The sequence below is a fragment of the Pseudophryne corroboree genome, chromosome 7 (genome assembly GCF_028390025.1).
Source record: "Pseudophryne corroboree isolate aPseCor3 chromosome 7, aPseCor3.hap2, whole genome shotgun sequence".
Taxonomy (NCBI): Eukaryota; Metazoa; Chordata; class Amphibia; order Anura; family Myobatrachidae; genus Pseudophryne; species Pseudophryne corroboree.
Genome location: NC_086450.1, coordinates 208,136,969 through 208,161,239, shown reverse-complemented (window position 1 = coordinate 208,161,239; position 24,271 = coordinate 208,136,969). Strand labels below are relative to the sequence as shown.

The window sequence follows — 24,271 nt, the reverse complement described above, 5'->3', positions numbered from 1 at the left end:
TCTCCAGACTGTCATGTCTGTCACATGTGCTCAGTGAGAACCTGCTTTCATCTGTGAAGAGCACAGGGCGCCAGTGGCGAATTTGCCAATCTTGGTGTTCTCTGGCAAATGCCAAACGTCCTGCACGTTGTTGGGCTGTAAGCACAACCCCCACCTGTGGACGTCGGGCCCTCATACCACCCTCATGGAGTCTGTTTCTGATTGTTTGAGTAGACACATGCACATTTGTGGCTTGCTGGAGGTCATTTTGCAGGGCTCTGGCAGTGCTCCTCCTGCCTTGCACCAAAGGCGGAGGTAGCGGTCCTGCTGCTGGGTTGTTGCCCTCCTACGGCCTCCTCCACGTCTCCTGATGTACTGGCCTGTCTCCTGGTAGCGCCTCCATGCTCTGGACACTACGCTGACAGACACAGCAAACCTTCTTGCCACAGCTTGCATTGATGTGCCATCCTGGATGAGCTGCACTACCTGAGCCACTTGTGTGGGTTGTAGACTCCGTCTCATGCTACCACTAGAGTGAAAGCACCGCCAGCTTTCAAAAGTGACCAAAACAGCAGCCAGAAAGCATAGGAGCTGAGAAGTGGTCTGTGGTCACCACCTGCAGAACAACTCCTTTATTGGGGGTGTCTTGCTAATTGCCTAGAATTCCCACCTGTTGTCTATTCCATTTGCACAACAGCATGTGAAATTGATTGTCATTCAGTGTTGCTTCCTAAGTGGACAGTTTGATTTCACAGAAGTGTGATTGACTTGGAGTTGCATTGTGTTGTTTAAGTGTTCCCTTTATTTTTTGGAGCAGTGTACATAAAGATACAATATAAGGATCTATCAGGCGATTTGTTTATCGAAAAATCGCTACATAGGACACGAGGATACCCTCTGAGATTAAAAGAGAGAAAATTTCATACGAAGGAAGGGGTTCTTCACAGTAAGGGCAGTAAATATTTGGAATCCTCTGCCAGAGTAGGTAGTAATGGTGGACTCAAAAATGGTGGAGTCAAAAAATGGATTAGATAAATTCCTAGCTAAAAGAAATATCCAAGGTTATAGCATTTTAAGGAAGAGAATTTTAGAAAGAGCATGAATGATAGTTGTTATTTATACTTAAAAACATAACTTCATCTGGGTCATTATAATTAAACTATAGTTACATTCATATTCGTGTAAGAATTCTACTACATGTTGAACTCGATGGACATTTTGTCTTTTTTCAACCTCATTAACTATGTCACTATGTTGCTATGTAAGTATAGCACCAGATATTCACCTTGTGTCCACCACAGTGGATATGATATTGCTTACAAAGTATCTTCCTGAAATAACGAACGCTTTTGTACTTTATGCTGTACCCATCCCTATCCCATTACGGATAGCTGCTATTTAAAAAAAAAAAATGCTATAAAGCTCCTCTGTCTTCTTTAGAGGGAAGTTCATTGTTCATAGCTTCATAGGTGGTTGTGGTATGCCTGCAGTTTCTAAGTTCGCAAAAACATTCTGTACAAGTTAGCGCGTTCAAACATGGGGCTTGACCATTTAAGCTTTGTTTCTCGTCTTTAGCATTGTCTTAGCATTTTCATGTGATTTTATTTGTGTTTTGTCTTTTGTTAAGAAGGGGAAGGAATGACTCCAAGGGTGTAGCTACCATAGGTGCAGGGGCCCAGAGCTTAGAGGGGCCCTCCATCCCTGTCAAAGTTACATCTGTTGTATTCATTATTCACTTCTTGGTGGTACATAGGGGCCCTTACAAATTTTTTTGCTGCTTTGGGGCCTACAAAATATCTAGTTATGCTCCTGGACCTGTTCATTGTAATGTAGTATACAATTAACTGGAGGGCATTATAATGTCATATATGAACCGGGGCACTGTAATATGGAAATGAAGTGGAGGCACTATTGTGTGGCAAAATATGGGGGCAGCACATTAATATGGCACAATATGAACTGGGGGCACTGTGTTGTATTATGTGTACTGGCAGCCCTGAAATATGCATAATGGGAACTAGGGCACTGCTGTGGTTCATAGAATGACCCAGTGCACTGTTATGGGGTATAACATGAAAAACCCTACAAGCACTGGGACAAGGTCCCTTCAAAATGTTGCAGTGGGACCCACAATGTTCTGGCTACGCAATGACTTGCTCCAGTTTTTCCTAACCTGCATTATAAACACATGACTGTATGGAACACATTGAGTTTGTAATTGTATTAAGTTGTTTTAGTGGTCCTTGAAGATTGGTATATAACACGTGAAAGTAGCTTGTGTTAAGGAAAATTTCTAGTGGTAAAACTAGTAGCGTTTTATACTATTTTCGTTGTAGTAATTAGATATGGCCTATTAATTTACAGAGATAGATCTATATATATTGAAAGGCATATATTTTCATTATTACTGCTAAAGTATTTTTTATGGTTTAAGGTGATTATCATGTGAAACATACTTGTCGTTCTAACCCCAGGAGATTCTCTTGCTTGGAGCAGAGCTAGCTCTCTACTTAATCCCTATTAGTGTGTACCTCACTGTCTGCTCAGATTCACATCTGAGATGCATATAAGATTGAACATTTTCACGACATGGTATCTCTTTGACGCTGGATGGTGCTGTATACACAGCAACAACATGAAGTCCCCTGAATAGATGTTCTATAGTTTGGAGACAACTCCTTACCAGGACTTCTAATGATTGTAACAAGCCTGCTGTGTATCTGTAGGGGTCATCATTAGTGCCTTCTAGATGCTCAGCCCTCCAAATAATGTATGCATGGAAACCTGTGCTTATGGGAAGATGGCAAGTACTAGGCTTTGCTGTTTATTTTCTTTGTTATAACCAGTGTCATGTTTACTTTCAGGGAATTCATAATATGAAAGGCACTTTATTTGGGGTTTGTATTTGTCGAGTGTCCAGTGTACAGTGTAGTTACATTTTAGTACCACCATTTCCGCTAACTTACAGGGGGCTTGGCCAAGCAGTGGAGCCAATCAGCAGCAGCTGTTTTCCACCAATATTAGTTCAAAATTAGTTTTCCTGGGATGACATCAGGTAAATCATGCTTCATCTACACCACCCTAACTTTTAACGTTCCAGAAACCACGACCAAGGCTTACAGTCTGGCTTCCCGACATTACTTATCTTATGATGCAATGTTCCTCACTGGTGGCCTCCTGAGCTGAAAGAAAAAAAGGTGTTACTAGTATAAGACAAGCTCAAGTGCATGCTGAGGCTGCAAGTGGCCCTCTCGTCAGTCGTACAGTATAGTGACGGGGGGGGGGGGCTCTGTCATTATTGTGAAACTATAAAATGTCATATGGGGAGGGACCCTGGACACGAACCTGAAATATGGAAACAATAGGGGTCATATCCTGCAGATAGCAATAAAACAAAAGACCACAGTATAGTTTGCCATGCCAGTGTGGCCACAGAGGAACATTCAGGACATTTCTTGGTCTCAAAATTAGTAAACCACAAGGCAGGAGAGACACCAGTAGTAGTACGCAATGGGTACTCTTGTTCTAGGTCTTGTAACTACATCATACCTTATGAATATATTTAGAACTAGCCACTTAAGCAGTGAGGTTAATCCTTGGGGTTGCGCTCCGGGGAAGATGGAAAACAGAATGCCAGCATTCGCCAGGTAATTATAATAAAATATCTTCCATTATTATGTAACCAGATAAAACGAAAAACTGACAGTGATGCATCATGAAACGTGAGGTTTGCTCTAGTCATACATACGGTGTTACTGGATCATAATACAGTCTGATTCAGTAATAAAAAGGACCTTTAGTCAGTCATGAATATGTTCTGTATATTTGTTGGTACATGTTACTTGTAGCTATTTATATATCTGGATATTTCAGTTCCTGGACTCTTTGTTTTGTTGTGATAAATTACATCAGTTACACAATTTGTGGAATTCTTTATTTACCGGAAGGACGAGTGATCTTTTATTATTACATTGTGTCTGCTGGTTCAGGTTCATTTACACTGGGGAAATATTAACCCTTTTTTAACACACACAGTAGCTGATCTGCTGTCTGGCAGAGACTGGGGAAATCTGCATTGTATGAGTCACAGCCAGAGCCCAGCCAATGTTTTTGTCTTTTCCCTACATAGGTTATTAAAGCTCTGAAGCTGCCCACCCATTCTCATGGTGGAAACACTGTGCCAGCTGCCAGCTTAGTGATTCATGGTCTGTACTCTCGTGCTCTGCTTGGTCATAACCATGCCAGATTCATGTCACAAAGACTGAGTGCAGTAAACTCCCGTTCAGACAGGTCTGGCGATGTATGGGGTGGACTGGATGCTTATCATCCCCTCAGTAGCTGCTCAATCCTGGATTACAGGCCTTCAGAACATCCACTTTCTAAAAATGCTGTCAGTCATCTGCTGTATATTTCAGGCCTAACACGCAGGCAAGGAATGTTTCCTTTGTGCAAATATTTGTCATCAGGCAAAGAAAGTCAAAGTCTTTATTTTTATATAACTTCTAATTTATTGTATCTTTTTAGCTGTATTTATATAATTCTAGTAATTTTTCCAGCATATTTACAGTACATACATATAATAAATAAAACTGTATTACCACAGATAGCCAAGTACTGTACCTGTATCAAAAGACAAGCCCTACATGTCTTCTCCAGCCAATCAGGTTATTGCACAAAATATAAATAAATGCAAGTTACATTTCAAAAGAGTTAAGAATTAGATAAAGCAATGTTCTGCTCCTCTTTATATATAACCAAACCAGTGTGCTGTCCCAAACACAATCTGATTAACATGTTCCTGTCTCTTTCACAAATTTAAATATATCTTGAATTTCAATTGCATTCATCCTCTTACCCATAGACAAAGTTCTTGTCATAAATCTGCATCCTACATACTGCAGCCTAGGAAATCTTAATTGTTGTTACACGAAACCCAGTAGTTTGTATATGTACAACACTATCTGATTTAGCATCCACTTTTGTCTTTCACATCTCCATGTAAAACCAGCATGGCTTATCACACAATAATAGACGATGAAAGCACAAACAGTCTTCTTTCCAAACCTTAGTTTGTATCGCAAAGATAATGTTCACACACCAAAACCCTGCCAATTGACACCTATCCCCTGCTCTGCAGCTAGGACAATTAACATATGACTTGCTATGAACAATTGTCAAAGCCTTTTAGAAACAAAATAACTCATACTTTTCTCATAAGTGCTTTGTCTATGCAGTTGTATAACTCTGCAGTCCATCATTCTCCAACTGCGCACTGCGCAGTGATATAACATATAACACATTATTAAACATGCATTTATAGAACATGGCACCAAGTGCCAATTCGTCTATTTAAAAATGGCACCGGGGATGGAGGGGTTAACCCCTTACGTTCCATGGCTGCCATTGTCCTTGTGGCTGACGGGATCTCCGGCCACAATTGTATTTCTTTTATCTTCACTGTCTGTAGAAGTCTGGGGTCTCTTTATGCCACTGTACATTAAAGCAAGCACCGTATTTGTTTTTGCACTTGAATGTATGAGGCAGAGAAGGGGGCATTATACCCACATAATATATAATTAGTGCTATAGTCCGTGCATCACAGAGTTTCCTGTACTTTTGGAGTCTGTCTGCAGATCTGTATGTCGAGGTGACCAGATGTCCTTTTTCTAGGTGGGCAGTGTGAATCCAGCTGACGACTTCCGTGCATTGGTGAGACAGAAAACCACAAACATCCAGGATGGTGAGTAACCCTTTATCCTAATATATGCCCTAGCATTAAATAATACTTACACTGTGTAGTATTTCTTGTCTGTTTATGAATGCGAAATAAATAATGTAAAATTCGTATGACCCATTTGACAAATATCCAGTTTGTGTCAATGTTAGAGGTTTGTGTAGAAAATGTATGATGGCCATTGAGGCTAATGCTCCTTAAAGAAAGCCAGTTATGCAGCCTGTGAAAAGGAAAGGAGCAGTTCAGCCTTTCTGCATGTAGCTGTCTCTAACAAAACAACAGTATTGTTAGAAGATATCCTGCACAATATGGAGCGGTTTCTGGTTTATCTCTCCTGTAGGTGGCTTTGTCTTCTAGCGATGCTGTCTTCCCATGCTCTCTGTGGTGCAGTTGTCAGCACACCTCCTGACAAGTAACTGTTCTAGCCATTCTTCTATGGGTGTGTACACACGGTGAGATTTTTTCTTTCGATTTTGATTATATAGTCAAAATCGCAAGAAAAGTTAGTGCAGATCGCAAGGTGAAAGTCTGTGCTGGGCAACTGTGCTGGGCAACGAGTTCCATAGAGTCGGAGCCACAAAGCTGAAAGCTGGACCCTCCAGATGAATTCAGGGAGACTCGAAGTACTGCTAATAGTTTTTCATCTACAGATAGCAGTAGAGAAGGGGTTCTTAGTTATTTAGGGCTTTTAAGTCTGTAAACCAATCCTGAAAAATATTTGTTATCTTATAAGGTAGCCAGTGAAGGGAGTAGAGAATGGCTCTACTCCCTTCACTGGCTACCTTATAAGATGACAAATATTTTTCAGGATTGGTTTACAGACTTAAAAGCCCTAAATAACTAAGAACCCCTTCTCTGCTGCTATCTGTAGATGAAAAACTATTAGCAGTACTTCGAGTCTCCCTGAATTCATCTGGAGGGTCCAGCTTTCAGCTTTGTGGCTCCGACTCTATGGAACTCGTTGCCCAGCACAGTTCGAGAAACCTGCACTCAAGAATCCTTCAAAAACAGACTCGAGACTTTCCTGTTTACCCAAGCAGTTCATTAATGCTCCTGTGGTTCCTAAAAACTACAACTCAAATGCCTAGTGTTATGTGGCTGATATGTAGGGCTGGTTGGTTAATACCAGCTGCATTTTGTACCAGTTGTAAATGGTGCCATTCTTTTGCTGGGAGACCCATGTACATGGCTTTGCAGTAGTCTATGAGTGATGTTTGTATGATTATTGGCAGATCTTCTGATGGAATTAAGTGCTTGATTCTGTCTGTGTCCCTTAGATGAAAGAATAAGGACTTGATTGTGGCTGATGTTTAAGTGTTAAGCCACTACCCAGGACAACACCAAGATTCTACACATGTTCAGTGTTTTGTAATTCTGACACAAATTTGGTAATAGGGCTCGCTGCAGATTAATCTGGCTGTAATTGGCTGAGTGCCACATCATGGAGAATGTAAAATAGGGCTGCCTGGACATACTTCATCAATGTCAGTGTTAGCTGGATGAGAGACAATCTGTAGACAGCAGTGCAGGCAGTTTGTGCCATTCCTGAGATTTATGGTGATTACACAGGGTGAGATTTGTGGCATCTGTTTCCCCAGAAGGAAGCCGTTTCTGTGCATAGGGATATACAAGTCAGTTTTTTTTTTTTTACCATTTACTGCTCCTCTACAGTGCTAGAGTGTGGGATAAAGACACCTCCATATTGCCTGCTGCAACATATCTCTTCTACCAATCAGTGTGTGAGTTTATAGGACTGTATACGATCTGCAGAATATGGAGTACATTAAAATTTATGTACAAAATGGAATGTGGTATGAAGGTCTGACACTTGTTTCACATCCAAGTTGCAGAGACCTGATATTTATACAGTAGTCTTGTTCATTGTGTGATAAGATTGTGTTAAACTTGTTGACTCCCCCCTCTGCTTAATTACAGTGCAATGCTGATCACACACCTAAGTAATGATGGCATTGTGATGCTGCACTTGAACCTTTAATGCAGTTACGGCCTCAGATATGATGGAACTATCATAATATATGTTGGTAATTGTGGTCTAAAAAGGACTGCTGACTTATCCTCACATGCAGTCATCGGGTGTCACTGACAGGCTGCAATGATGAAGGGATTGATCCAGTCTCTGAGGTGGCGAGTTCTTAGGTTGAATGTTTTGTCCTGTGTGTTCCTGGCTATAACTATGATGAATCACAGAACAAAGGTGACCGGAAGTCATTGTAAGCATATCTGGCTGTGTAGTTCAGATGTTTTACGTTAGTCCATAAAAGCGCTAACTAATACATAAACAGTATTAAATAGTATACAATACGTATAAATTTAAGTTCACATCCAGAATTCTCTTGTAAAGCGTATCGAATGCAGACATATACTTTATTTTCTCAATCTGCTCGTAGATCTTCAGAAAGAATAGTTCTTGAAATACATAAAAATTGGAGAAAAATGGAATACAGTGTAGCAGGGTCCAATGAGACTGTTATTTAAATAAAGGGTGATACTCCCCAGATTGGCAGCGCCTTCACTGTTCTTTAGTATATATGTATTCAAATTAGTGTACCCTACTTACATCCAAGTGAAGTTTGTTCCACACATAAAGGATCTTTATAACAAACCGATTTGGAAATCCTCAGACATGTACTTCCTACAGTGGGTCACCTAACAGTGCACAGATTAAAAAACAAGTGGGCGCACCCAATTTACAGCTACAATTCACTTCAAGGTTTCACGCTCAGCTGAGTGATCCTCTCGGCCTTCCTCGATAACTCGTAAAGTGAAAGACCCGGCGGATGTCCACTGTTCTCACCACTAACTGGTTTCAACAATCTGTCTTCCTCATGTGTAATGTTATGTATATGCGTGTTGGGTGACATACTGTGTACAGTTTTAATTGCTGCTCCCACTTTGCCCAATATTTGATCCTAGTTTTATGCGTCTTAGTTTTATTACAGGGTGTAGTGTATGAGATAGCTGATTGGACAGTCCACACCCTCAAAAACTACAGACCCTTTGCAAGGTGCTAGGGCAGGGCTGCTTCTAGCCAATTTGGCTCCCAGTGCGAGATTAAAAAATGCCCAACCCCCCTCCCGCATTGACATAAAAACAAATGCCCCTCTCCCCTCACAGTGATCGCAAAAACGCGCTATAGCGCGTATTTTACCCCATAATGAGGATCGGGGACTCGCTTTTACAAAATGAGTGCGTCCCTGGGGACGCGCTCCGTTGTAGGTAGTCCTGTAGCTCCTTTGATCTCTCCGCCGGGTCCCGCTGCCAATCTTGTGGCTTCATTGATGTCTCTGGGTCCAGCGGCCAATCCTGTGGTGCCTTTTAGGTCCAGTGGCCAATCACATGTATACACGGAGGTCTCCCTCTCAAACCCTTCCAATAGCCGGGCTTCCGAGAGGACTAGTAGACGGGGAGGAGTAGCTGTTGGTGCCTTTCACTGCTGTATGCAGCTGCGGCACCCGTACTCAGAAGGCGGCCCGAACTACAGCGTTAACAGGCTCTCTCTGCAGCCAACTGTCTCCTCCCCGTCCCAGCGCTGCTATTCACTTCTCCCCCCTCATCGCCGCGGCCACTCAGGATGCAGGGGCATGCGCCGGTGAATTCCAAGGGCCGGCGCGGCATCCGCAATGCTGAGTCCTGAGTGGCCACGGCGGTGAGGGGTAGAAGCGAGTAGCAGCGCTGGGACGGGGAGGAGACTGGTGGCCGCAGAGAAAGCCAGTTAATGCTGCTGAAGAGGTTACTACATCCCGCCCACAGCAGTGAGGAGCTAAAGAGAAGAATTTCAAGCAGCCCCTGGCATGGAGGATTCATGTTAGTAATAAACATATGGGCTATTGGGATGGCAACAGCTAACGATTCAAACACTGGGGGTGAGGGCAGTGCTCAGCATACACCAACACAAATGCACACATTGGCCAGCATAGTTACCCCACCCCCATAAACCCACACCCTCCATACACCCTCCATAGCCACACAGTGCCATCACATGCACCCAACCAACCACACAGTGCCCATCATATGCACTCCCCACAACGTGTTCACAGTGTCCATTATACACACACCCATCTGACAACCCCTCCACTGACACCCGTGATCACTGTGTCTGGGGACGACAACTGGGGGTCCGAGATGGTGGCTACAATGTGCCTAAGTGGTCACTTGGTGCAATGTGTGTAACGTGCTCTACCTGGCGCATTTTGTATAACGTGCTCTGCCTGGTGCAATGTGTGTAACGTGCTCTACCTGGCGCATTGTGTGTAATGTGCTCTGCCTGGCGCAATGTGTGTAACGTGCTCTACCCGGCGCAATGTGTGTAACGTGCTCTACCCGGCGCAATGTGTATAACGTGCTCTGCCTGGCGCAATGTGTAGAAAGTGCTCTGCCTGGCGCAATGTGTAGAAAGTGCTCTGCCTGGCGCAATGTGTAGAATGTGCTCTGCCTGGCGCAATGTGTAGAATGTGCTCTGCCTGGCGCATTGTGTAGAACGTGCTCTACCTGGCGCAATGTTTATATGTGCTCTACCTGGCGCAATGTATATAACGTGCACTACCGGGCGCATTGTGTATAACGTGCTCTACCTGGCGCAATGTGTATAACGTGCTCTACCTGGCGCATTGTGTATAATGCGCTCTACCTGGCGCATTGTGTATAATGTGCTCTACCTTGTGCAGTGTTTATATTTGCTTTACCTGGTGCAATGTGTCTAAGTGTTCTACCTGGTGCAATGTTTATATGTGCTTTACCTGGTGCAATGTATATAACGTGCTCTACCTGGTGCAATGTATATAACGTGCACTACCGGGCACATTGTGTACAACGTGCTCTACCGGGTGCATTGTGTATAATAATGCGCTCTAACTGGCGCAATGTGTATAAAGTGCTCTACCTGGTGTAAGTGTGTATAAAGTGCTCTACCTGGTGCAATGTGTATAACGTGTTCTACCTGGCGCAATGTGTATAATGTGCTCTACCTGGAGCAAAGTGTATAGCGAGCTGTACCTGGAGCAAAGTGTATAACGTGCTGTACCTGGAGCAAAGTGTAGAACGTGCTGTACCTGGTGCAATATGTATAACGTGCTCTATCTGGTGCAATATGTATAACGTGCTCTACCTGGCGCAGTGTGCATAGGCGGTTCTACCTGGTGCAATGTGTATAAGCGGCACTACTGTGTGGTGTAATGTGAATTGGCACTATTATGTGGTCACGCCCCTTCCGCATGAAGCCACGCCCCTTCAATTTTGCAGTGCGCCTTTGGCGCGCACTGCCTATGCTTTGCGATCTGGCAGGTGGAACACCAGTTCACTTTCTGCCTAAGGGCACCAAAATGTCTAGTTATAGCTCTGGTGCAATGTGTCCTGCATGCTACACAGCCCAGCAGCATTGTCACCCCATCCCCCCACCTTGCAACACTTTTGTAGTGTCCAAACGAGATTAAGATTAATAAGAACCTTCATTCCGATGGGACCCAGAAAAAGAACGGTAGGACCCCAATTTTGTGAGGGGTCCCCGGGACCCACTTTTTTTTTTTTGGATCAGCGCGATCACTGCCCCATATAGATATAAAAAGAAAAAGGTAAGCGCACGCTCCCGGCAAGAGGGCGTGGTCTTGATAAAATGGGCGTGGTCTCGTTACAATGTGCGTGGCCTCACCTGAAAAGACTACCTTACACCCCAGTTATTGACCTTGCACCGACAGATCACGGCGACCACAGGAAAAAAATAAAAAAATTATATTATGCCATACACCGCAATGCCATTGAAACATTAAATCCCCATTTTACACATTACGGCAGGCAAGAGTCCCCATTTTACACATTACGCGTGCAAGAGTCCCCATTTTACACATTACGCATGCAAGAGTCCCCATTTTACACATGATGGCAGGCAAGTGTCCCCATTTTACACGTTAGGCAGGCAAGTGTCCCCATTTTATATATGAGGGCAGACGAGTGTCCCCATTTTACACATGACGGCAGACGAGTGTCCCAATTTTACACATGACGGCAGGCGAGTGTACCCATTTTACACATTAGGCAGCCAGAGTCCCTATTTTACACTTTGCGGCAGGCAAGAGTCCCCATTTTATACATTAGACAGGTGACATGGGAGTGGGGGGAGAGGGGTGAGAGAGAGAGAAACTTACGTTTGAAGCTGTTCTTCCCGCTCTTCGGCCCGCCTCTCCCTCGTCATCGTCGCGCCGGCCCTTCCTGTAGCTTGGCTCCCCCTCCTCCCTCTTCCCGAGTACCCAGCTCGGGGGGCGGAGTTTTGTGGAATGACGCAATTGCGTTGTGACGTCACGAGGCAACCGCGTCATTCCACGAAACTCCGCCCCCCGAGCTGGGTACTCAGGAGGAGGGGGAAAGCAAAGAGCACTAGAAGTGCCGCGGCGAGAGCCCCGTGCGGTTGCACGGCTTGCCTGCCGCAAGAAACGGCACTGGTGCTAGGATAGGTTCAGTCTAATGTACTGTTTCTGCTTTCCATGCTAATTGTGTGGTTCCTGCTTTTGTGGTAAAACTCCTGAAAATGGATCCAAAAATAAATTCACCTTGAGTATTCATATATACTGTGTCTATCTATGGGACACTTTAATATTTATTTTAGAATACAAAGGCATGGATGATGATGATGATGATGATTATTATTACGGGTTGAGTATCCCATATCCAAATATTCCGAAATATACGGAATTTTTGGAGTGAGAATGAGATAGTGAAACCTTTTGTTTTCTGATTGCTCAATGTACGCAAACTTTGTTTAATACACTAAGTTATTAAAAGTATTGTATTAAATGACCTTTAGGCTGTGTGTATAAGGTGTATATGAAACATAAATGAATTGTGTGAATGTAGACACACTTTGTTCAATGCACAAAGTTATTAAAAATATTGGCTAAAATTTCCTTCATGCTGTGTGTATAAGGTGTATATGGAACATAAATGCATTCTGTGCTTAGACTTAGATCCCATCGCCATGATATCTCATTATGGTATGTGATTATTCCAAAATACGGAAAAATCCGATATCCAAAATACTTCTGGTCCCAAGCATTTTGGATAAGGGATACTCAACCTGTATTAATAATAATAATATTTTCCACATTGTTTGGTACTGGTGTACATATTTGGTCAACTGTTGTTTTTTTTGATCAATAAGCAGCTTGGGATCCACTTAAACCCATTCCAAAAATTAATTTGCATACAGTACAATATTTCCCCATATTTTGGAAGCATGATCTTATTTCATAACCATTTTCTTGACTAACATCCTCATCTATGAACCTGGCTATGTATCTTGGTGGGAGCTCTTCAGTCATTTAACCTCTGTGTTATAAGACGGGTATGAGGTGGTGCTCTGAGCTTGCCCAGAGTATTTTCCATGTACAGCACAGAAATCCAGCACTGCTGTTACAATCTGACACTACATCGGCGCCTGAGGTTTTAATTTAACACTCCAATGGGAAGACGCATGCTGCACTAATAAAACAGGGAAAAGAGGATGGCTAAGTAATGTTTTTATAGCTTTCATTTAAGAGACTGCAACTTTTAACAGTGACAAATTTAAAGCAATGCAGTTAATCTGTGACTTGGGAAGCGGAGTGTTAAAAGTATAAGTGTTTTAGTTAGTTACTGCTGCTAATTAAATGAATATACAGCAGTGTTTTCCATGGCTCATATAATATATCTTGTATTTTATTATGTTAGTAACATGAGCTGAGAGGGGTGAAGTGGTTTATGGGGGACAAGTAACACTAATCACTTACATTCTTTGTGTAGAATATAACAAATCTTTGCTGTAACTAAGTTTTGTTTGCTTTAAGAATTCATCATAGTGCCCCAAAGCTTTGACTTCCTGTCTGATCTTTGTCACAGGAATCACTTTTGTGACCTTCCAGTTTCTTCACCATATAATTGCAGGTTGTAGTCTTCTCTGAACGTTGTTTCTCCTCTTCATTATGTTTTGCTTCATCTTTCAGTCACCAGTCAGCTGATAAAACGTATCTTTGAGTTTCTGGACACCAAACAGTCCCAGTATTACATGAAGAGTATGAGCTGCATAAAATGTTTCCGGGAGGAGGCCATAAAGGTACGTATTATACCTGTCCCATCGGCTTCCAATCAGTGTGGCGTCACTTGTTCGTGTCTGTGACCAAATAGTGCTTGTTCTAACGCACAATTCAGATATACAACTAGACTTATCAATAAATATAATATAAACTAGCTGCTGCTGTTGGTGTGCCTTGACATTATTTTATATTTTCTGAAGTATCAATATACTTTGCCGAATTCTTCAATTTCCCATTGAGCATACTGTGTAAAGCGCTGTTATTGTCCAGGCTGCGGTATTATACAAATGGAATAAAACTCGATTAGAACCACATATGGATTATTCCCACGAGTGGGAATAGTTCTGGTGTAACGTGATTTCCGGCTGGCGGCATTGTCGGCTGTTGGGATTTTGGCATCGTATTCCTGAACGCCGGGATTTTGATTGCTGGCAAATTGACTGCATCCCCTATTTCATACTTTCTCTTCTTCTTATAATATCGGATCATTTAACAAGTGTCTTCTTATTGTACCTGAAGTTGGCCCATGTCGAGCTCTTCAATGATTTTCTCCATTTGCTGAAAGAGAAGGTTGCAGCCACCACACTCAAGGAATTCTGGGAAATTGTTGTCCAAGGTAAATTAAGAGTTTCTGCTGTTTGGTTTTATGTTTTACTCTCACTGAATGTCAAGGTGCTTTTTTGGAAAACGAGGCCCTGGGATAAATATCAGAAGTAGATAATTAAAACTACATAAGTTTCCCTTTCACTCTTGCCCCCTTGTGCATTAAACTCTGCTTTTATATGGGGCTCAGTCCTTCTCCCAGCTCAGCAATGGCTAGATTTTCTACAGCGCTTCTACTTTCCCTATTATACAGCATGTAGATTTTTTTGTCCGTCTCCTACTGACATGCATCCTCTCTGTCCCAGGTCATCTCCAGCTGGTGCCTCTCATTCTCTGTTTGTTTTCCAGATCAAATTTCTCTGATAACATGCAAGGAATCAAAAGATAGCCCAGTGACTCCTGACCAGGCCAATCAGGTACGAGCAACTCCTAAGTAATGAAGGAGGGGTTATGGTCAGTGATAATCTGCTTGAGGAGATGGGTTTTTCCATAATTCACTTCCATAATCAGATAATAGCTGTAATATACAGATTTGAACCACCTCCCACTATAAACTATACAGATATCAGGTGCAGTTTGTACCCCAGCACCTGACATCTGTCAATCATGGACAGGTAAGAGCTCCATCCATGACACCCGTAGAAACTGTACTCATCAGAACAGGTCAGGTTGGAAAAAATTTTTGCAAATAAGGGTTGGCAGAGAGTCCTGATGTTTCCTGGTTAGTTTAACCCGTTGTACAGATGCATCCTTATACGTTTAACCTCAATATGCCATGCAGTGCGAGATGCCCGGCGTGAGTGATCCACCAGGTCCTGTGCAACTCTGCTAACATCTTAGTCTCAACACAATGCGACTAGGATGCACGAGGAGACCGTGATTAATTTGATATAGGACACTTGAATATAGTATATGACTGAGTCTGTATACGGAACAGAACTTGTATTGGAATAAAGCTGCGGCTGCTACATGTAGGTATAGAGATTCAGAGACTCTGTCGCACACAGATTTACAAGTGTCCTATATCAAATGAAATTAATCAGCACAGTCTCCTGGTGCGTCCTAGTTGCATTGTGTTGCAACTAAGATGCATTTTCGCCAAAACAAGATGCCAGACACTAGAAGATTCTCTTGTAAACTGGTGTGCCAAGAGGGTCTCTTTGGTGTAACTATAGCAAAGATGTATTAGGACATATTTATTATTATTTATTAACAGTTTCTTATATAGCGCAGCAAATTCCGTTGCGCTTTACAATTTCAAATAACAATAACAAACTGGGTGATAACAAACAGTCATAGAGGTAGGGAGGCCCTGCTCGCAAGCTTACAATCTATAGGGAAATAGTCATGTGTACACAAGGAAAGGTGCTATCTATTGCATAGTTGTTCGCCAGATTGCAAAGGTTCTTGGAGGGCTGTATGATATGGTCATACAGCAATGATGAACCGGGTTTGAGAGGAAGGTAAAGTGAAGAATGAGAAGACATGTGAGGATATGTGTGGACTGTACAGAGTGGATGCAATTTGATAAGATACATATCTGTATTTCGCTTACATCCTAGAGGATGCTGGGGTCCAATTTAGTACCATGGGGTATAGATGGGTCCTTTGGGAGCCACTGCCACTTTAAGAGTTTCATAGTGTGGGCTAGCTCCTCCCTCTATGCCCCTCCTACCAGACTCAGTTTAGAAACTTTGCCCGTAGGAGCCGGTCACAGCTAGGGGAGCTCCTAGGCGTTTTTTTAGTTTTGTTGTTTTCTAGAGTTAGTTAGGTACAGGAAGGCTGCTGGCAACAGCCTCCCTGCTTCGTGGGCCTCAGGGGCAGAGTAGGAACCAACTTCCTGAAGAGTTAATGGTTCTCTACTCCGCTGACAAGACACTGAGCTCCTGAGGGTGCTGATCGCAAGCCCATGAGGCGACCGCTCACTCCCGCAGCACGGCCTCCACCCCCTAACACAGCCAGAAGAAAGAAGAGTGGTAAGTACAGCGCCGGTGTCCCGAGTAGCGGGTCGCTGGCGGATATGGCGGCACAAGGGTGGGAGAGCAGCTCTGACAGGCTGCACTGCGGGAAGGCTCAGCAACACACTGTGTAGGCGCTTTGAGGGGCGTCCTGAGCCAGCGCGGATACACCCTACACTGGTTATGCAGCTAACAGGGTCTAATCCCGCTGTTAGCACAAGGAAACCTCAGGCCAGTATAAACAATTAGTGCGGGAAGCCGCACGCCATTACAGGGGGCGGGGCTTCCTCTCAGAGCGGATCCAGCACTCACCAGCGCCATTTTCTCCCTGCTGATCATAGGAAAGAGACGCTGACAGGGAGCACTGCCCTCCACATAACTCCAGCTATAACTCTGCGGTACAGGGTGTTCTAGACGGGGGGGCAGTGTGATAGTAGTACTAATTAACTTATTATGGTTAGTTAGTCAGCGCCGGGCTTTTGTCATGATAACTGCCTACAGGGGCGCTGTGTGGCTGGCTCCATTATGCTCTGCGACTCTATGAAGGTGCTCTGGGGGAAACTGTGTCTGACATTTTCCTGTGTGTGTAAGTGTATATCCACATTACAATGTCTAAGGACTCTGTGTCCTGTGCTGCAGAGTGTTTATCTTCTCCTGAGGAGTCTATTCCATGTACTCAGGACTGCAATATACTGTCTCAGCCGTCTGAATCCGAACCCCAATGGGTGGATTCTTTAAGGGGAATGATATCCCAGATTGTAATTAGGATGTCACATACTGAGAAAGAGATGGCAGTTTTTGAGAAAATCTGTAGAGGGTTTGAAGTATTCAGCTCCCACTACTTTGTCTAAACCTCCACCTACATACCCATAAAAACGTACACTTGCCCATATAATGCAAGCTGACACTGATACCGACTCTGATACAGGGGACGGTGATGGGGATATGCAGGGGGGAGATGCATCCCTTACTAAAGGGGTGCAACTGATGATTGAAGCCATTAGGGATGTTTTGTATATCTCTGAGAAGGTACCTGAGCAGGAAGAGGAATCTTATTTTACAGTAAATAAGAAATCATCGCTTACCTTCCCTGCTTCTAAGGAGTTAAACTCCTTGTTTGAAAAATCCTGGGAAAACCCAGGGAAAAAATTCCAGATCCCTAAAAGAATTCTCATTGCTTTCCGTTTCCCTGAAAAGGATAGAAAGGAGTGGGAAACCCCACCTATAGTAGACGCTTCTGTATCTAGGTTGTCTAAAAAGGTGGTTTTACCTGTCCCTGGTTCAACCGCCTTAAAGGAGCCAGCTGACCGTAAGATTGAGACTACCCTCAAATCACTATACACTGCTACAGGCGTGGCTTTAAAGCCCACTATTGCTTGTGCGTGGATTTCTAAAGCCATAGTAAATTGGTCAGGCACATTACTAGAGGACTTATGGCAAGACACAGGGCGATCGGGCACAGGTCAAAGGAATACAATAATGTATATAGGAGAAAAACCAAAATTGTACAATTAATTACCCTTAGTAATGGGAAAGAGAAAATGTACACAATTTTCTCTTATTATATGCTGTCCTAGTTGGTGGTGCGCCCAGAGCCAGAAAGTACACAGACTGACAATGGGAGAAAAAGAAGGCTCTTGTGTGGGCGCACTCTTGTACAAGGAAGAAAGTTCCTATAATATATATTAAGGAATATTTAAAACTTAACTTTTATTGATAATATTTAAACCATAATTACCCATCTAAATGATCCATGAGAAAATAAAGAATTGAAAAATGTTACAATGTTCTGGTCTCTTTATTTCAAAGAGTAATTGGAAAGGTTGTAGACACTGGATTGTCATACCCCCATTTCCCCTGACCAGTACAGAATTTCTGTATTGATGGGACCGAGGAGTGGTCAAAAAAATATTATGAATATGTCCAACTAGTACATATTCATACGGTCCCATCAATACAGAAATTCTGTACTGTACTGAGAGCAGTTATCTCAGGTCTGGAGGAGGGGGAATTTCTAGTGGTCCTGGATATCAAGGATGCATACTTTCACATTCCGATCTGGCCGCCTCACCAGGCTTATCTACGGTTTGCACTACAGGACTATCACTATCAGTTCCAGACATTGCCATTTGGCCTCTCCACAGTACCGAGGGTGTTACCCAAGGTCATGGCGGAGATGATGCTCCTCCGAAGAAAACAGGGTGTGAACATAATTCCATATCTGGACGATCTGCTGATAGAGGAATCTTCCAAAGAGAAGCTGTTGCAGAGTATTGCACTCTCAATTCAACTGCTCCGGGATCATGGGTGGATCCTGAACCTTCCAAAGTCACATTTGGAACCGACAAGGAGTCTGTCCTTCCTAGGGATGATACTCGGCACGGAAGTGCAGAGGGTGTTTCTACCACTGGAGAAAGCATTGGTGATCCAATCAATAGTCCGGGATATTTTGACACCAGCCCGGGTATCGGTTCATCAGTGCATTCGCCTTCTGGGAAAGATGGTAGCCTCCTACGAGGCTCTACAGTATGGAAGATTCCATGCAAGGTTCTTCTAGCTGGATCTCCTGGACAAGTGGTCGGGATCACATCTTCACATGCACCAGCGGATACTCCTGTCGCCGAAAGCCAGAATTTCGCTCCTCTGGTGGCTGCAAACTTCTCACCTACTCGAGGGCCGCAGGTTCGGGAATCAGAATTGGATTCTTCTAACCACGGATGCAAGTCTCAGAGGTTGGGACAGCAGTCCACCCAGGGGGTAAACTTCCAAGGAAAGTGGTCAGGTCAGGAATCTATCCTTCCAATAAACATTCTGGAACTAAGGGCCATATACAACGGCCTTCGGCGCATTTTCTACAAGATCGAGCCATTCAGGTTCAGTCGGACAACGTCACAGCGGTGTCCTACATAAACAGGCAGGGCGGAACGAAGAGCAGAGCTGTGATGTCAGAGGTAACAAGAATACTCCTTTGGGCAGAAAGGAACGCGCTGGCGCTGGCGGCAATCTTCATTCCGGAAGCGGACTTCCTCAGCAGACACTCTCCATCCAGGTATTCGCAGAGGTAACAAGCCGATGGGGTGTACCTCAGATAGACTTGATGGCCTCTCGCCTCAACAAGAAGCTTCGGAGGTACTGTTCCAGGTCACGAGACCCACAAGCAGTGGTGGTGGACGCCCTCGTAACTCCGTGGGTGTTCCAGTCAGTGTATGTGTTCCCTCCACTTCCACTCATCTCAGGGATTCTCAAACTACTAAAAAGAACAAGTGTTCCGGCGATCCTCATCGCTCCGGACTGGCCAAGAAGGGCTTGGTACGCGGATCTTCTGGCATTACTGCTGGAGGATCCGAGGCCTCTTCCTATCCGCGAGGACCTTCTACTACAGGGGCCATTCGCCTATCAAGAGCGGCTACGTTTGACGGCATGGCGGTTGAACGCTAGGTCTTTGCTCGGAAGGGCATTCCGAACAAGGTCATTCCTACTCTGATCCAAGCTAGGAAGGGGGTAACGTCTAAGCATTACCATCGAATTTGGAAAAATGATGTGTCTTGGTGTGATTCCAGGACGTTTCCTACGGTGGAGTTTCAACTGGGACGTTTTCTCCTCTTTCTGCAAGCTGGTGTGGTTCTGCAAGCTGGTGTGGATGTGGGCCTACGCTTGGGCTCCATCAAGGTCCAGATTTCGGCCTTGTCCATTTTCTTCCAGAAACAATTGGCTGCTCTCCCTGAGGCTCAGACGTTCTTGAAAGGAGTTCTGCAAATCCAACCACCTTTTGTGCCTCCTATGGCACCTTGGGATCTTAATATGGTGCTGCAGTTCCTACAATCGAATTGGTTCGAACCTTTACAGGAGGTGGACGTAAAGTTTCTTACTTGGAAGGCAGTTACACTGTTGGCATTGGCATCTGCAAGACGTGTCTGAATTAAGGAGCTTGTCGCACAAGAGCCCCTATTTGTTTTTCCATGAAGATAGAGCTGAACTCAGAACGCGTCAGCAATTTCTTCCAAAGGTTGTGTCGGCTTTTCATATCAACCAACCCATTGTGGTGCCAGTGGCTACTGACACCTCGATTACCTCAAAGTCCTTGGATGTCGTCCAGGCTTTGACGATATATGTGAAGAGGACTGCTCGTCAAAGGAAGTTGGACGCGCTATTTGTCCTTTATGATCCCAACAAGATTGGGTGTCCTGCTTCTAAGCAGACAATTTCTCGCTGGATCCAGTGTGCTTATACTACGGAAGGTTTGGCATGTCTAAGATCTGTTCAGGCCCTCTCTACCCGTAAAGTGGGTTCTTCCTGGGCGGCTGCCCGGGGTTTCTTGACTATTCAGCTTTGCCGAATGGCTACTTGGTCTGGGTCGTACACGTTTGCTAAGTTCTACAAGTTTGATACTTTGGCCTCTGAGGACCTTAAGTTTGGTCATTCAGTTCTGCAGGAACCTCAGCACTCTCCCTCCCGTACTGGGAGCTTTGGTACATCCCCATGGTACTAAATTGGACCCCAGCATCCTCTAGGACGTAAGAGAAAATAGGATTTTAATTACCTACCGGTAAATCCTTTTCTCTTAGTCTGTAGAGGATGCTGGGTGCCCGCACAGTGCTTCGTATTCCTGCCTTGTTACTTGGTTAAGTTTGTTGGTTCAGCCGTTGCTGAATCGTTCCAAGTTGGTTAGCTTGGCTTTCCTTTTTGTTATGTGTGAGCTGGTGTGAATGTCACCACTATCTGTGTATTTCCTACTCTCTAAATATGTCAGTCTCCTCGGGCACAGTTTCTAGATTGAGTCTGGTAGGAGGGGCATAGAGGGAGGAGCCAGCCCACACTATTAAACTCTTAAAGTGCCAGTGGCTCCCAAAGTACCCGTCTATACTACATGGTACTAAATTGGACCCCAGCATCCTCTACGGACTACGAGAAAAGGATTTACCGGTAGGTAATTAAAATCCTATTTTTCCTTATTTCTTTGACTATAAGATGTGTCCTCATACATCCTTTCTGTAGTTACATTAAACAGCCCTTCTAGTCACAACGTGCCGTGACGTGACTCTGTAGCGCCAAGCGTCTTTATGTGCAACTTTTTCCTTTAAATGCTTATAAGTTGCATTACTATGCGAATAGGACACACAAACAGCTTATGCTGGTTAAAATAATATGCAGCGTGCCTGTATTCTTTGTGTGACTGCAGCTGTATCTGCATACAAAATGCTATGTTAGTGTTTTCCTGGAAATCACTGTAATATATTTCGTATGCAGATACAGCCACAGTCACAAACAGAATATAGGCATATAGCAAATCATTTTAACCAGCGTAAGCTGCTTGTGTGTACTATTCGCATAGTGATGCGAATTTGATGCATTTTCGGAAAAAAAATATGCCCAATGTTAGGAGAGGTTCCAGCTTACTAACCCCAGGCATCTCCTGCAGCATGGCGTATTGAGGGAAATTATATGAGAACACATCTGTATATGACGCAAAGCATGCTCCCATCATCTTACACTTTTTCTTGCAGTTCTTGGCCCTACTTGAGAAGAAAGCAGAAGACACAACCGTGTTGGAAGAGGAGGGAGATGTGGACGATCTGGTAAGAATACATGAAGATGATTCTGGTATCTCTGTGATCTTCCATAATGTGACTCTTCTGACAGTATATTTCCCTTCCAGCTGGACATGATGTAGCCGTGGTCACATGGGCACAGAAGCTTGTACCGAGTAGTGGAAGACAAAGGACCAACATGTAAAATGTTTACATTGCATCTTGATCTTCCTACATTTTACTGGAATATTTTTTATGATGGAATATTGTTCTGGGTTTTGTAAAATGTAGTGCACAGTTTGTAGATGTTATTGAAATGATTGCACTAGCAGAAATTGTTCATTGAAGAACCTTTTGACAGTGTAGCTAGTTTATTTTAAACTAAAGTAAGTGCTAAATAAAAAGTTTTTTTTGAGAAAAAGCTCATCCATTTACCTAGGATTACCCCACATAACTGCTCACTCAATATCTAATGGATTCAACTCATACTGTAGATGCTGAAGTAAGGTGGGCAGGGGCAGCCGTACTCTGCTTAGTAGATCACGATTAGCCACAATATCTGTGGGTAGAGCGAGAAAAGCCACCAATGCTCTGGGGGTACATGCATAGAGAATGGGGTTAGGGAGAGTGGAGCAATGGCCAGTTCAACGCAAAAAGCCTGAGTTAAGTGATTTACATATTCTATGCACTGTGGATCCTGGGCAATTGCCTATATTACTGTTTCGGCATTTCCATTCATTTAAGTATAAAAATAAAAACCTTGCCGTCGTACAGGAGCAGATCTTTGTATTAGCAAACAAGGCTATGTTATGCAATTAACTTAAGTACAGTGAATTCTTAATTGTTAGAATAAGGCACATAGAATGTGCTAAGAACATGAGCACTTTCAGCCACTGTACTTTGCACTATAGATGTCTACTTGTGTAGCTTTACTGCTCCTCTGTCCATGTTATCTGCAGACTGTACGAGAACCATCATCAGTTTCTTCCATATTTCAGTCTGCACACACTGTAGGAAGCCTTTTATCCAGATATATGGATGCCAATGTTTTATAAATCACGTCATGACATTAATGTTCCCCTTTCTTTGGTATCTTCCCTAAGTAATCTATATTCATCTATAATCTATAGTCACAATACTCATTGTTGAATGTATGTGCATTTTATTAACTAATACAGCTCTCCACCAAAATCCGTCTGCATTCTTTGATAAACATGTTGGACTTATTTTGCCCAAATTCAAGCAGTGCCTTTAAACTTGTGTCTTTAGTGAATATACATATATATGGAAGGTGATAATCGTCTATCTTCATTGAAATTATATTGCTTACCTTAAGGGGCTGGAATTACTCCTGGTACATGAAATAGTCTGCTGCTGCTGCAGCATGTTGTGAGAATCTGGTACGTCTTGCCAACATTTGTAGCACTCATTGTTCTTCCAGTTAGCAGGATTTCTCCATGGTTACATTTATTGCTCAGGACTGACAGATATTCAGAAGTCCTCTTTGAAGTATTGGAGTCAAATCAGTTATGTATGGTACCCAGCATAATGATGTTAATTAGTGAACTATTATCCTGTGTTATCAAACATTGCATATAAATCTTTCATTGTGACTACTTTTGTAGAAAGCAACTTCCATTTTAAGTATAATGGTCCTTCATTGTTGATTTCATTCATTTGTAGTGGCCGAATTGGCAGCACTGTTTGGTTAATAGCAATGCCTGGAAGGATTCATTAAGTTAGGAAAACAACAGTAAATTGTGCCAGGGTGTTGTTTCTGAATATTATCAATTTGCTAAATAAATCCCTTTCACATATATTGTGTCATTAGTGTACCCTGGTTTATTGATACTTCTCAAGCTGTTGCTGAGCTAGGCAGTAACAGTAAAGCTTCATTCACGCATGAGCCAGTAATATGTGGATTTGAGGGCATCCAAATTATTTAATTTTATGCCAGATGTGTCATTAATTCAAAGCAGGCCGCATATTGAATATATTGCATTCTTGCCCAATAAACCTTTTGTGATACTCCATTTACTTGCCTATATCTAAAGTCTTTAAATCACTGTTCAACCATTACTATGTTACCTGGAAACATTTTTTTTAACCCAACAATTGAAAATTGTTAGTGTCTCTAAAAGTCAGTGCATTCAATTCCAATTGCTTTTCATATCCACGGGGCCAGATCTCAAATCGTAGCAACATATTCTTCCAGCATAGTACAACCCAAGCTCCTGTATCCGTTTGTCAATACACTATAGGTAAAATGGAGCAATTTTACAACCGAAACTAAACTGAAAAGTACAACTGTTCCCATGAAAACTAAATTTTCTCTGACGTCCTAGTGGATGCTGGGAACTCCGTAAGGACCATGGGGAATAGCGGCTCCGC

At 43.3% G+C, this 24,271-nt stretch overlaps 1 protein-coding gene across 4 annotated transcripts in view; it reads left to right on the top strand.

The window, feature by feature from the left end:
- XRCC5 (X-ray repair cross complementing 5) overlaps nt 1-23,913 on the top strand; it is a 328,969-nt gene extending 305,056 nt beyond the window's left edge. For all 4 annotated transcript variants that reach the window (XM_063933960.1, XM_063933961.1, XM_063933962.1 and 1 more), the window contains 6 exons: nt 5,650-5,719; nt 13,702-13,811; nt 14,311-14,407; nt 14,743-14,810; nt 21,857-21,928; nt 22,009-23,913. In XM_063933960.1, coding sequence (XP_063790030.1) covers nt 5,650-5,719; nt 13,702-13,811; nt 14,311-14,407; nt 14,743-14,810; nt 21,857-21,928; nt 22,009-22,023 — 432 coding nt within the window. In that variant the 3' untranslated portion in view covers nt 22,024-23,913. The remainder of the gene's footprint in view (nt 1-5,649; nt 5,720-13,701; nt 13,812-14,310; nt 14,408-14,742; nt 14,811-21,856; nt 21,929-22,008) is intronic.
- The last annotated feature ends 358 nt before the right edge of the window (nt 23,914-24,271 follow it).